Source organism: Gigantopelta aegis, chromosome 15 (genome assembly GCF_016097555.1).
Source record: "Gigantopelta aegis isolate Gae_Host chromosome 15, Gae_host_genome, whole genome shotgun sequence".
NCBI lineage: Eukaryota > Metazoa > Mollusca > Gastropoda > Neomphalida > Peltospiridae > Gigantopelta > Gigantopelta aegis.
In genome coordinates, this window is record NC_054713.1 from 7,955,918 (window position 1) to 7,970,990 (window position 15,073).

The 15,073-nt window shown below is 40.5% G+C and overlaps 1 protein-coding gene across 3 annotated transcripts; it reads right to left on the bottom strand.

Moving 5' to 3' along the window:
* Positions 1–2,437: 2,437 nt before the first annotated feature.
* LOC121390499 (hyaluronidase A-like) lies at positions 2,438–13,631 on the bottom strand. 3 transcript variants are annotated; one of them, XM_041522329.1, is made up of 6 exons: positions 13,576–13,631; positions 12,684–12,936; positions 7,404–7,651; positions 5,920–6,063; positions 3,712–3,910; positions 2,438–3,052 (listed from the first exon to the last, which is right to left on the bottom strand). In XM_041522329.1, exons 1-6 carry the CDS (start codon positions 13,602–13,604, stop codon positions 2,513–2,515), a joined length of 1,413 nt encoding a protein of 470 aa, XP_041378263.1. In that variant the 5' UTR covers positions 13,605–13,631; the 3' UTR covers positions 2,438–2,512. The 3 variants fall into 3 exon arrangements, with proteins under 3 accessions (XP_041378263.1, XP_041378262.1, XP_041378264.1); XM_041522328.1 differs by lacking the exon at positions 13,576–13,631 and having other exon boundaries at positions 12,684–13,083; XM_041522330.1 differs by lacking the exons at positions 5,920–6,063; positions 13,576–13,631 and having other exon boundaries at positions 12,684–13,083.
* Between the last annotated feature and the right edge of the window lie 1,442 nt (positions 13,632–15,073).

Genomic DNA, 15,073 nt, shown 5'->3' on the forward strand with positions numbered 1-15,073 from the left:
TGTTTGGCAGGAGATATCAATAAATAAATTCAAAGTACATGTTCGTCCTCGAACACAGGTACCCGCCCCCATCCCTACTCCCACCCCCTTTCCTTCTGGCTTGTTTGGACACTTACTTGGGTAAGAGTTTGACCGGCCTCGGTGACGTCGTGGTTAGGCCATCGGTCTACAGGCTGGTAGGTACTGAGTTCGGATCCCAGTCGAGGCATGGGATTTTTAATCCAGATACCGACTCCAAACCCTGAGCGAGTGCTCCGCAAGGCTCAATAGGTAGGTGTAAACCACTTGCACCGACCAGTGATCCATAACTTTATATTTACGGGTATATGGCGTCAGACATATGGTTAAGGACCACACAGATTTTGAGAGGAAACCCGCTGTCGCCACTACATGGGCTACTCTTTCCGATTAGCAGCAAGGGATCTATTATTTGCGCTTCCCACAGGCAGGATAGCACAAACCATGGCGTTTGTTGAACAGTTATGGATCACTGGTCGGCCTGTAGACCGATGGCCTAACCACGACGCCACCGAGGCCGGGAACTCTTTTCAAAAATGGGTAAATCTGGGGCCTAATTAACTAAACTCTCGCAACTTTGCGATCTCGCGAGCATGTCCGTCCCGGGGCCTGTCTCTGGATAGCCAGGGGCTTGTTCCGGGACAGAACAAAATTAAAAGGACAATTTTGAAATTTACATCCAAAAATTAAATAGTGGGCGTCGAGCGTAGATAGGGTTTCGAACATGCCCATCCAGAGTCCGACCTCCGATAATATCGGTGGCCTGACTCGGGATGGGGGAGGGGTGTGTGTGTGTGTGTGTGTGTGTGTGTGTGTGTGTGTGTGTGTGTGTGTGTGTGTGTGTGTGTGTGTGTGTGTGTGTGTGTGTGTGTGTAAAGTTGAAAATGGGCAGAATTTTGAAAATAGCAATTAGCAAAAGCATGTTCTTTGCAAGTCTTTTAGCATTGCACTGCGAGATCGCACATTCCCAGTCTGGAGCTCGACGTGGTAAGACGTGTTTGTTTCGCTTGTGCACACTGCACGTGCTTTCGCGGCTCGACTTGGGGATCCTTCACTTCGTTGTTTTTGTCAGCGAAGTGAAGTTTTCTACTGGGATATATGCGGCCATTGGAACTGTTTGAACGCTAGGACGCTTCTCGTTTCGACAGTCTGCACCACCAGGTTGGATTCCTTTTTAGCGAGATTCCTCGCCTCCACGTCATTTCTCCGTCTGACTATGTTGACATGTTTTTTTCGTGACTCGTATGACGGCCATTCTGCAGAACGCCACGGTTGTTCGCGTTTAATCTCTACATGTCCGAGCCTGTCCTAGCAGCACTGGAAGATTGACCGCCCCACTCTAAGAAGATATAGGAAGCGGGGTCGGCCCCTACTACTTTTTTCTAGACTTTACCTTGCTTTATAGTGATACCATCTCGTCGGGCCCGTCCGCACCACTATACCAACCCATGACGACTGGACTATACCCTAGTCTGATATTCTCTCTCGTTCAGGCTTCTCAAGATCTGTATTTCAGCACAGCACTACACCTTCAACGTCTATCGACTGTCAATCTAGGGGTTTTCTTGACGGGATGCAACCCATCTCGTCCCTACAATCTCTGCACCCTAACGGCCTTAACGAGGCCACTCGCGTGGACATATAGATCGGCCTTTAAACTTTTAGACCTTCGTTCAAAAGTTTATGTCGAAATTACTTTCTTTTTTTTAATATTATTAAATAGTCCGATCCTCTCTTCTTTGTGTTATTTATTTTTGGACTGTAAATTATATAAATATTCGACCGAGCAGTCAATTGTTCTTATTTTTGGCTTGTAATTTTTTATTTTTGTTCCCCTTTTTTTAAAATTCTATTAACTTTTTTACTAATTGCTATTTTCAAAATTCTGCCCATTTTCAACTCTACCTCCCCCCCCCCCCCCCCCCCCCCCCCCCGTCCATCCCGAGTAAGGCCACCGATCTTATCTAATTTCTCTTTGACCACCCGATCTAATTTAGCGACCAAATTTAATGAGTAGAATTTTCTTTATTAATTAGAGATGCGCATCACTATTTAATTTTTGGATGTAAATTTCAAAATTGTTCGCTTAATTTTTTTTTTGTCCCGGGACAATCCCCTGGCTATCCAGAGACAGGCCCCGGGACGGACATGCTCGAAACTCTAGTGGTATATGAGCATGTAAAAATTATTCGCACTCGCACACAAACATAATAACAAATAAAAAAATAATAAAAATAAAAATAAATAAATAAATTAATAATAATAATAATAAAAAAAAAAAATGAAATAAAAAATAAAATAACGATGAAATGAAATGAAAAAACACCCCAAACCAAAACCTAAAAACCCCAAAACAATACAAAATAAATATAAATATAAATAAATAAATAATTCTTCATTCAGTTGACAAAACCACTGGTAATAACTGATTAATTTAATATCATCTATTAGATATATTATAATGTGGCACACATCTAGAGAAATCCATGCTGATCTACACCGGTTTAGAACAAAGCGGCCCGCGCCACCCAGGCAAACAGTGGCAGACGTAATTACCATACGGAGCTTCTTTTCTGTTTGCAAATCCATCCGTCTTCTGCTCAAACGTATTTACGAACTTTGAATCCTTTCGTGAAAGATCATCGTAGCTCGTAAAGTTTGTACGTGCGAATTCGGTATTTTCCGTCGGCGCCTTTTGTGCAGCATCGGCATATTTCGACCACGTCATTCGTACATCATCGGCATATTCCGTCCATGGCTTCCTGCAAGCGATTTTGTTGTTTTCCCTCAAATGCTGCTGCGTCATGGCTTCGTAATCTTTACGTACGCACCGACCGTGACCACTGCAATGTTCTCTGTAGCACGATGTCGTAAAAGCCGTCAATTTCACGACAAACGGACCGAGTACTGTCTTGATATACGTCTGAAGTTTGTGACACTCGTCTTTGAGGTGAAACAGGGAAGAACTGCCCCACAAAACGACCCCGGACGCCCCCATGTCCGCCGGTTCCTTGATGGAAATGTCGAGATCTTGCTACAACAGAAAAATATACAACATTCTGAGTATGAATTTAGTCAGGGAAGAATGACGGATGTTACGGAAATGTCCGATGTTTACCGAATGGTTAGGTCAAACTACCCGATGGGTCGAACACTTTCTCGGACACTGACGGGATTCAATTGTATATGCATATTTTACCCACCTGTGTAAAAGTATATTATCTAAGCGTTTACATTACTACTATATAAAATGAAGAAAGTTAAAAGTTTATTTTGTTTAACGACTAAACTAAAGCATATTGATATATTAATCATCGACTATTGAATGTCCAACATTTGGTAATTTTGACATATAGGATTAGATAGGAAACCCGCAACATTTTTACAATAGTAGCAACAGATCTTTTATATGCACCATCCCACAGACAGGATAGCACATACCATGGCATTTGATATACCAGTCATGGTACACTGGCTGAAATGAGAAATAGCCAAATGGTTCCACCAACGGGGATCGATCCTAAACCAACCGCGCATCAGGCAAGCGCTTTACCGCTGTGCTTCGTCCCGCCCTCACATTTGATGATGAACAATGAACAAATGTTGCTCTTTCGAATGTTTGGATTTTTTGTCTTATTTGTTTGTTTTTGTTCTGTTTTGTTTTGTTTTGTTTATTTTCAAAATCCACATTACCTCATCGAAGAAAACCTTATTAGCCTGGCACATGCTGTATGGCATTATTGGTCGGTAGAGTTCGTTAAATTTCGCCTGTACTCGCAGAGTTTCGTTTATCTGCTGTCGGACATATTCGACCCGTGGTTTGCTGGGTGTAATCGGGTTTGTGTAGATGCGAGGAAAAAGACCAGCACTTGTTTTGAACAACCAACCAATTCTGTAAAATAAAGAAAGAAAAGTTAGACATACGTTTTCAAAGTTCATGTTATCTATGTACGTATACATACTCGTCAAAAAAGTAGGGGAACCTGAAATATTAATGTTAATATCAACTATTAGACCGAACATACGTTTTGACCACATACATCCTAGTAACACACCGAAACATATTCCATAGTTTGCACATGCCCCGTACACGTGCATGGGGTGTCATTCTCGAGTTTGACAATTTCAGGAAGGTCCATTAATCACTGTGGAACATTATTTCTGTCAATCGTTTTCATTGTTGATCATACTGTTGTTAATGTTTTGTTTTCAGTCATTTTTGGTTAAATTTACGATTTACTGATAAAAAACTTTCAAATTTCACTTCTGACCCCAATCGTCCTTCAAGATCTTTGGTGGTCATAAAACCTACTGTAATATTGAACTACCGGTTGTAATGTTTGTCCAATTAATTGACTATTATCATATAACCATTCCCCACAGCTAATATACCTTACAATTTTGACAATTGTAAATTCTTATTAGAGTTCCCGTACTGTTTTTGAAGAGTATAGTTAGAAACATCCTTACTATACAGGCGCGTGTGCTGGAAGTTTCGCGGAGTGGTAGGGGGGGGGGGGGGGGGGGGGGGGGGGGGGGGGGGGGGGGGGGAGTGTATCTAGACTGTAGCGAACAAAATTTATATGGGTGTCGACAAAAATATACTGAAAAAGAAACCAAGAAAAATTGCTTGAGCAGGGATGTTCTTTGACCCCCGAAACACTCCGCCTACATACGCACCTACTTATGTTTTCAACCATAATCTTTAAAAGAATATCAAGGCCGGGACGTAGATTAGTGGTAAAGCGCTCGCTTAATGTGCGGTCGGTTTGGGATCGATCCCTGTCATTGGGCCCGTTGGGCTATTTCTCGTTCCAGCCAGTGCAGTTGGCAGTTGTATGTGCTATCCTGTCTGTGGGATGGTGCATATAAAGGATCCCTTGCTGCTAATCGGAAAGAGTTGCCCATGAAGTGGCGGCAGCGGGTTTCCTCTTTCAATATCTGTGTGGTCATTAGCCATATGTCCGACGCCATATAATCGTAATTAAATGTGTTGAGTGCGTCGTTAAATAAATCAATCCATTCCTTTAAAAGAATATCTGACAATTCTAACTTTGACAGTGATAATGCTATTTCGTTAGTTGATACCACTATCAAAAGGGCCAGTTCAACCATACCGCAACCCTTTAATGGGGGAAATTGTTGGAAGGAAGGGAGATGTTTGTTACGAGTTATGGAACGTTTTCAAAACAATGTCTCGTTTTGTTTTTCATAACATAAAATGCAACCAACCATGGTCATTTTGTTCCTCATGAAATACATTGTGTATTCATTACAAAAAAAAAGAAAAAGAAAAGAAAAAGAAACTAAGAAGAAACAATTTCCATCGAGTGAGATTGATCCCGCGACCTGACGCGCCTCAGACAACCACTCTACCGCTGACACAGACATCCCGTACACTCGGTTAACGAGTACTACAGTATGTACTTACTCGTCATTAGTCCTCGATGTGGAAGGGTTGACACAAGTTAGGAAGGAAGGAAGGAAGGAAGAAAGGAAGAAAGGAAATATTTTATTTAACGACACACTTAACACATTTTATTTACGTTTATAAGGCGTAGAACATAATTATAGTTAATGACCACACAGATATTGAGAGAGGGAACCCGCTGTCGCCACTTGATGGGCTACTCTTTCTGATTAGAAGCAAGGGATCTTTTATATGCACCATCCCACAGAGAGGATTACTAGTACATACCACGACATTTGTTACACCAGTTGTGGAACACTGGCTGTAACGAGAAATAGCCTAATGGGCCCAAAGACGGGAATCGATCCTAGATCGATCGCGCATCAGGCGAGCGCTGTACCACTGAGCTACGTCCCGCCCTTGGCACAAGTCAGATGCCCGAGTGAAACTCCGTAACATATCGGTAAACTAATACCACAGTACGTTCTTACTCGTCATTAGCCTTCGACGTGGAAGGGTTGTGACACGTCAGATGACTCGGTGAAACTCCGTAACACCTCGGGAAACCATAGTAACCCCATTTACCATCCGGTCGCAGATATCTTGACAGTTGTAATGTCCCTTCCATGAACAATCTGGAAATAGAATTTATTTTAAGGAGAAAAAGGAGAAGAAGAAGAAGAAGAAGAAATTTATTGTGATATTAACACAGAGATTTGATATACCATTGGTTGGGACGAGAAAACCGCCAATTGGAGAATGGGTCCACTGGGGTAATTCGATCCTCGCGAGGCGAGCACACAACTGAGCTAAATTCCGCCCACAAGAAGAAAAAGAGGACCTTCTCCCTCCCTCTCCCCCCATTTTTTTATATTAAACAAAAATCGAAAAAAAAAATTGAAAAAAAATTACTTGTATGCTCTATGAAGGCTGTTGTCGATTAAAACTGCAGATACGTTTGCATTTTTCGTTCTCAATATATGAGGCTAGATTGCAGCTTTAAGTGTCTAAAGGCCAGTACACACGGTTTCACATTTTTGGCCTCACAATGGAAATAGCATAATGTCCAACCAATATAGACAGCATAGACATGCACCAATATTTTGAAATAGGGGCCAACAAGATCCAACTAGAAACTGACCTAGCACCAGTACACACACTTCAACATTTGTGACACAGCGGGGGCGGGATGTACCTCAGTGGTACAGCGCTCGCTTGACGACCGTCCGTTTGTTTTATCAATTCCCACCGGTGGGCCCATTGGGCTACTTCTCATTCCAGCCAGTGTACCACGACTGGTATATCAAAGGCTGTATTATGTGCTCTCCTGCCTGTGGGATGGTGCATATAAAAGATCCCCTGCTACTAATGGAAAAATGTAGCGGGTTTCCTCTGTAAGACTATAATTATGTCAAAATTACCAAATTTTGGATATCCAATAGCCTATGATTAACAAATCAGTCTGCTCTAGTGGTGTCGTTAGACAAAACAAAATTAACAAACAAACTTTGGACCAACAAGATTCTACTAGAAACAGACCTAGGACCAATACACACATGTGGTACTGATGGGCACGCGGTTTATGATCGATCCCCGTCGGTGAGTCCACTGGGTTATTTCTCGTTCCAGCCAGTGCACCACGACTTGTATATCAAAGGCCGTGGTATGTGCTAACCTGTCTGTGGGATGGTGCATATAAAAGATTCCTTGCTACTAATGGAAAAATGTAGAGGATTTCCTCTGCAAGACTATATGTTACAATGCTTGATATCCAATGGCCGATGATTAACAAATCATGGTGCTCTAGCGATGTCGTTAAACAAAACAAACCTTTTGTGGGGCAGAGGGGAAGAAAAAAAAATTAAAAAAAGAAGAAAGAAAAAAAGAATGAAAAGAAACATGGCTAGGACCAGTAAATAGCTTCAACATTTGTGACGCAAAAAAAGTTGAAACGTGTGTACTGGCCTTTACTTACCTAGCGGCATTCTGAAACTCCCTCGCGGCTTCGTTCCAAATTTGAGTCTTGTTCGTCCAAGATGGGAACCTGGATTTAACCAGGTCTACCGATCGTTGCTTGTAGATGAACAGCGAGCCGAAGTTGTGGGCGAACAGTGGCCGCCATGACTCAAAATCGATGACCGCAAGACCGTTGAAATATTTATTTGGGATGACCTCACGGATTCGACTGACAACTTTCTCGTAGTGTCTTTTTCTGTTCGCAACCTGTCGACATAAATATCAGATTTAAGCAGGGGCGAATACATTTTTAAAAAATTTTTAAGGGGGGTCCACACAATTTAAAAAAGGGGACGTATTTGAGTTTGCTGAAAAGAATGATTGAATGAATGAATGAATGAATGAATGAATGTTTAACGACACCCCAGCACAAAAATACACATCGGCTATTGGGTGTCATAAATGTTAAGTATATGAAAATATTATTTATATATACTGCTGAAAAGAAAGCAAGTGGGTATCTAGGGTGTTAGAGGGCTTGATCTCTGGAAAATTTTGAAATAAGGAAAGTTTGTTTTGTTTAACGATACCACAAGAGCACATTGATTAATTAATCATCGGCTATTGGACGTTTGGTAATTCTGACTCGTAGTCATCAGAGGAAACCCGCTACATTTGTTTCTGATGCAGCAAGGGATCTTTTATATGCACTTTCTCAAAGAAAGGAAAGCACATATACCACGGTCTTTGACCAGTTGTGGTGCACTGGTTGCAAGGAGAAAAAGAACAATCAGTTGAACGGATCCATCGAGGTGGTTCGATCCTGTGATGAAAGAGAAATTTAGTTATAAGGTGGTACTAAACTAAATAACTTCCGGTTGGGTAAAAGATTCGAGGTGCACCCAACTTTTGATAGAGAAGTGAACACCACAAGTCTAAATATTTATGCAATGTTATTTGATCTAGTACCACTGTGTCAAGTAGCCTTGTGCTTGGAACATGTATGGGGTACCTGTAAAAAAAAGTACTTAAATTTTGTGCAGAACTAGGGTAGTCATAGATGCTTCCCGTTATCTCAGAAATGAGCAGCTTGACCCCCAATTTTTTCTGATTCACTTTAAGGGTGAGGGGTGGTAGTATTTGTATCCGTGGTGTTTATGTCGATTGATACGCTGCAGGTAGGAGTTTTAGCCACATATGTTACTATTGTCGTCTATGAATTTGATTCGCTAGTATACACTCTATAGCACATATTCAGTGCATAATAAAAAATATTATGATTTTGTCATTTTATTTAATTAAACTATACTAGTTGATTAATTAGCGGTCACTCGACCATGCAAGTTCACAATGACCTTGACCTTGACAATAATCACTGTACATGGCTCTGAATGGAGTTTGAATCAAAGTTAGCACTGAGGAAAAGTTGGTTTGGCCTGTAACTCATACTGTAAAGATTTCAACAATATCTTTTTAAATGGTATTTGACTTGCCATATACAACTATATGGTATTATATATAGGCAACCTGAACTAAGATTTTAATAGCAATTTATTTTTATATAAAAAATAACATGTGCCAATAGTGGGTTAATGTATTTAGTTTCCATTAACATAGTTAATGTTTCATGTATGAAATTCTGAAAACTCAAATTTATAAAGAACTTGGTTTTTATTGTCATTTTGACCTATTTATAGGGTGATAAGTTATATTTTTGACAAATTTGTAGTTTTATGCAAAACTTTAAGTAAATTAGAAGAAAAACTTTACTAAAGACATAATTAAATTTGTTGTCACTGTTGTGCCTTCTGTTCTTATTTATACATAACAATAAGCTTGTTAAACTTTAAACATATCTTTAGATAACAAGATAATTGTTTTTAATAATCACTTAGTTTGCTCTCATGAAAAGCATTTTAAGTTTATACTGCCCGGGAGTAAGTTGATAATTTATTTTATTGTTAAAGCAGTATTACCCAATGTTACTAGCTAAATAAAATGCTGGATTACATATTGTAGAAATACATCCAGTATACATATTGTATTCATCTGTATTAGAAAATATTGCAAAAAAATTGATGTTCGGGTAATTATGTCATTTAAACATAGTTGTTTTTCAGTAATTAATCAAAAATAAATGTGTGAAAGCTGGATGATAATTCCAGATATCACAAATATTAAAACCTCCAACTACAGTAGGCTATAAATAAAATATAGTCAGGAATATGGGTGGCTGCCAATGGTTTTGATGTTTTATTATGAAAATCAGCATGGCCGATGGATTTGAAATTCCCACACCTGATAATTTGAAGACACCCACACCCAGCATACAGAATTTCCTCCTAACACTAATGTTCAGGACATTAAGTCATTACTTCATACATGTACAGTTATGTTGGTGTTTCCTTCCTCAGACTGATATTTCTTTGATGTGCCTGTTAAGGTCAACATAATCTAGAGGTCAGTCAAGTGCATGTGTTTTAATGGAATACTTTAAATGAGTAGAGGTACTCTGAATATCTTTGTTGTCTCTACATATATACCTGAGTACACACACCCAACCGACAGTAAATATCTTCAGGAGTTTTATTTTAAAACATTTTGTTGTTTAATATGAAATATTGCATTTGTACAAAACTGTATACAATGTATATGCCTTATGAGGTGTACATTATATTAGGTTTCACTGTAGAAACAACAGTTTCAGTGAGGTTGTCAGTTTATGTCAGAATACACCAGACCCTGGCTGTCATAAAGACATATACCTGGACACTTTTTGAAAAATGTATGTTATAAGTATAGGTAGTACTAACCCAAATAACTTCCGGCTGGGTCAAAGTTCGAGGTGCAACTTTTGATCGAGAAGTGAACACCACAAGTCCTGTGATTGGTTATAAATGTGAGTGTGTTGGTTGTGAAAAAAAAGCTTCATCTGGGCTAAAAATGTAGACAGTTGTATTTGATTTAGTACCACTGTGTCAAGTAGCCTTGTGCTTGGAACATGTATGGGATACCTGTAAAAAACGTACGTAAATTTTGTGCAGAACAAGGGTAGCCACAGACGCTACCCGTTATCTCAGGAATGAGCAGTTTGACCCCCAATTTTTTCTTATTCACTTTAATGGTGAGGGATGGTAGTATTTATATCCGTGGCGTTTATGTCGATTGATACGTTGCAGGTAGTAGTTTTAGTCACATATGTTACTATTGTCGTCTATGGGATTTGATTTGGTAGTGTACACCCATAAATAATTTTAAAAAAATAGTGAAAAGGGCACATCAATGGGCGATGTGTGCGCGCGTGCGTGTCTGTGTGTGTACATGCGTGCGTGTGTGTCTGTGTGTGTACATGCGTGCGTGTGTGCGTATGTATGCGTGTGTCAGTGTATGTGTGTGCGTGTGTGTGTCTGTATGCATGTGTCTGTGTATGTGTGCGTGTGTGTGTTTTTGCGTACGTGCGTGTATATGTGTACATGCGTGCGTGCGTGTATCTGTGTATGTGTGTGCGTGCATGTGTGCGTGCATGTGTGCGCGTGTGTATATGCATGCGTGCGTGTGTGTATATGTGTGTGTATGTGTACGTGTGTATGTGTGTGTATATGTGTGTGTTTCTGTGTGTGTGTGTGTGTGTGTGTGTGTGTGTGTGTGTGTGTGTGTGTCTGTATGTGTATATGTGTATGTGTGTGTGTGTATGTGTCAGGGCTCGTTTGTATGGTTCACTGTGTTCCTCTCCAGGGGTGAGGTGTTGGACCACTGTGCAGATCTTTACATTGTCCAATTGTGGTTCCCATGGTGGGATGCAACTGACAGTACTAACTTGATGGATTGTATTAGGGAGTCGTCCCTTATGTTGCCTCAGGGGTGATTTGCTCTGTTTATGAAAGCTAGTTCTTTTGAGTTATTCATTGTCTTGTTCATTGGGTGTTGTGGCAAAGACTTGAACTTAGTGGGTTGTATCATGAGTTTGGAGTCCCGGCGTTTGCTGAGGGGTACGATGCCAGTGAGCTGTGCATCAACACCTATTATGACTCCTAGGTGATGACCAGGTCACCACTGCCATACATCCAATGAAAAACTACACAATAGAAATCGACTACATTGTGACGTATAGTTAACCTGACAATCATGGGTCTGTGATGCGTAAGTTAGCTAAAAGTGCAACGGCTGTAAATAACTTTTAGTCAAAAAATTTATAAAAATTTGCTTAAAACCTGGTTTTTGAGAATATGTAAGAAACAGAATAATACATTTGTGTCCGTTAGATACATTTTAAAACAACCTGTTGTGAGATAAATGGTATCTAACGGCCACTCTATTTATTCGATGCTGCGATTAACACTGTTGCTTTAAACATGGCCACGGCGAGACGTGTCGTGCAGTACAGAGTGATTTAATCGCCTCGAAATTGATTACCCGCCTCGGGGGACATACATTTTAAAAAAACCTCTCTAAACTGGATACCTCTTAAACCGTATATTTTACCTGGTCCCGAGAGTGTCCGGTTTAGAGGAGTTTCACTGTGTGTATGTATGTATGTATGTATGTATGTATGTATGTATGTATGTATATATATATATATATATATATATATATATAATTAGAGAATAACTAACGAGCTATGAGGAATTATTAATTATCTGTCTCGAGTGAATGAATGTTGTAAACCCGAGTCTTTGTATATATATACACACACACACACACACACACACACACACATACACACACACACACACATACACACACATACACACAACACACACACACACACACAACACACACACACACAGACACACACACACACACACACACACACACACACACACACACATACACACACACAAACACACACACACACAGTGAAACTCCTCTAAACCGAACACTCTCGGGACCAGGTAAAATGTACGGTTTTAAGAGGTATCCAGTTTAGAGAGGTTTACTGATTTTTTTAAAAAGGACCGTGCATGCGTGCGTGCATATATGTAAGTAAATTATTTTGGTAAACAGGCTTCTCTGGCGGTCGAAGTGGCAAATATGGGCGTCAATATAGATCCCCCTCCCTAAAACAAGACCAACTACTAGTAGCACTATTAGTAAAAAAGATAACTGGAAGAAACTTTCAAATGATGATACAGTACGACGTTTGCTATATCAAAGCCGCATAGTATATATAAAAGACCCCTTTCTATTATTGTTTGACATCCAATAGGCGATAATTAATAAACCAATGTGCTCTAGTGCTACCATTAAACAAAACAAACTTTACCTTTAAATAAAGTACTGCTAAATGAAATGTTCTTACCTGCGGAATCCCGCCATTGTGGGCCGATCCATTCTTATAAAAGTAGGGCCAGTCCCCTAGATTGTAGAAAAGTGTAATCTCACCGCCGTAGAAATGGTCGTCTTTGTTCGTCACGATCCCCCACTCCGTCAAATTGAACTCCACATTACGACACACGAATGACGGCACGTTCCATACAACCACGAACGGTTTGTCCGCTATTAAAAACGGGGCGGTGCAGCCATCGGAATTCTCCGAGTTTTGACTTGACGAGCTGATCCCGACACAAAGTAACAACAGTAAAAATCTCATGATAAAAGTACAACAATATTAAATAAATACTAGAATTATTATTTACATAATAATAAATATTGACAAAATCTGTCGAAACTATCGCTGTGGAACTAAGCACTACTGCTAGTCTGCCTGGTGTTTCAGAAAGTAGCTTTGAAGTCAAACAAAACACCGAATCAAAACATCGACAGCCAAGAAAAGCGAGACTTTGAACGACGTAATAATCCCAATTAGATGGCACACGATCTAATCATTATAATTAGATTGTGTAGCATTAGGCACGGGTGCAGAAAGTTTAGCGGGGCGGGGGGTGGGGTGGGGAGGCAGGACCATACCTAGGATTTTTTTTGGTTTTTTTGTAGTTTTTTTTGGGAGGGGGGTAGCCCGAGTACTCTGACTGTAAGAGAGCTAGACGGACATTTGGACATAAACACGCTCTCATTACAGTCAGAGACCAACCTATGTCTTTTTTTGGCAATTCCTGACTACCAAACGGTAGGCAACGAGTCCCGCTCTAATACCACAACAATCCTATGTTTGACGTCAAATACCTTTACATCAATCATTTTCGAGTTAAGTGATACAAAAAAATCCACATATTAATCACTAATACACATACTACAGAAAGAAACCCGACAGCACCCACATTCAGCTACGCTTCGTGACACTCCGTCGCAACAATTGCAAAGCTCGGCGATCTATTTCGAGACATAGACCACGTGATCGCGCACTGGGCGATTCCGCCTTGTGCAGCAGTTACAGGGGCCGTCTCATATCAAGCGAAGTTACAACATGGAAGAGTTGGCTAATGCCGTTTTGGATGAATTTGGATTTCATTACGTCATTAAACCAAAACAATTACACATTATTGATTCCATTTTGAATTTGAAGGATACATTTGGGGTGTTATCGACAGGATACGGCAAAAGTATGTGCTACGTACTGCCTCCTCTTATGAGATGACCCCTGTAACTGCTGCACAAGGCGGAATCGCCCAGTCTCGAAATAGATCGCCGAGCTTTGCAATTGTTGCGACGGAGTGTCACGAAGCGTAGCTGAATGTGCGTGCTGTCGGGTTTCTTTCTGTAGTATGTGTATTAGTGATTAATATGTGGATTTTTTTGTATCACTTAACTCGAAAATGATTGATGTAAAGGTATTTGACGTCAAACATAGGATTGTTGTGGTATTAGCTCAGTCGATTGTAAGAAAGAAAGAAAGAAAGAAATGTTTTATTTAACGACGCACTCAACACATTTTATTTACGGTTATATGGCGTCAGACATATGGTTAAGGACCACACAGATTTTTTTAGAGGAAACCCGCTGTCGCCACTACATGGGCTACTCTTTCCGATTAGCAGCAAGGGATCTTTTATTTGCGCTTCCCACAGGCAGGATAGCACAAACCATGGCCTTTGTTGAACCAGTTATGGATCACTGGTCGGTGCAAGTGGTTTACACCTACCCATTGAGCCTTGCGGAGCACTCACTCAGGGTTTGGAGTCGGTATCTGGATTAAAAATCCCATGCCTCGACTGGAATCCGAACCCAGTACCTACCTGCCTGTAGACCGATGGCCTAACCACGACGCCACCGAGGCCGGTCAGTCGATTGAGTGCACTCTTGAAGTGATTTCCTCGCAGGATCGAACCACTTCGGTGGATCCATTCAACTGATTGGGTGTTTTTTCTCGTTCCCATCTAGTGCACCACAACTGGACAAAAGACATGGTATGTGGTATCCTGTCTATGGGAAAGTGCATATAAAAGAAGCCTTACTACTAATGGAAAAATGTAACGAGTTTTCTCTCTAAAACTATATGTCAAAATTATCAAATATTTGACATCCAATAGCCGATGATTAATAAATCAATGTACTCCAGTGGTGTCGTTAAACAAAAACAAAAAAACAAACAAAAAAACAAAACAAACAACAATCCAAAAACCTACAAAAAACCCAACATTTTTTTTTAACTCCTTGAGCAGGGGAGGGGGAGCCCCCCCCCCCCCCTGCGTACGCGCCTGAACAAGCCTTATCAGTTGTTTTGGCAGGCCCGTAAGAACGTTATCTGGACGAGTTTTTATTTATATGTGTGTGTGGGGGGGGGGGGGGGAG

Bases quoted from the DNA above. Each gene is read 5' to 3' on its own strand.
- LOC121390499 (XM_041522328.1), bottom strand. From the start codon at position 12,974: ATGAGATTTTTACTGTTGTTACTTTGTGTCGGGATCAGCTCGTCAAGT. The intron at 7,652-12,683 runs GTAAGAACATTT...TTATGTCGACAG, and splicing joins ACAATGGCGGGATTCCGCAG to GTTGCGAACAGAAAAAGACA. The intron at 3,053-3,711 runs GTAATGTGGATT...TTTCTGTTGTAG, and splicing joins ATAAGGTTTTCTTCGATGAG to CAAGATCTCGACATTTCCAT.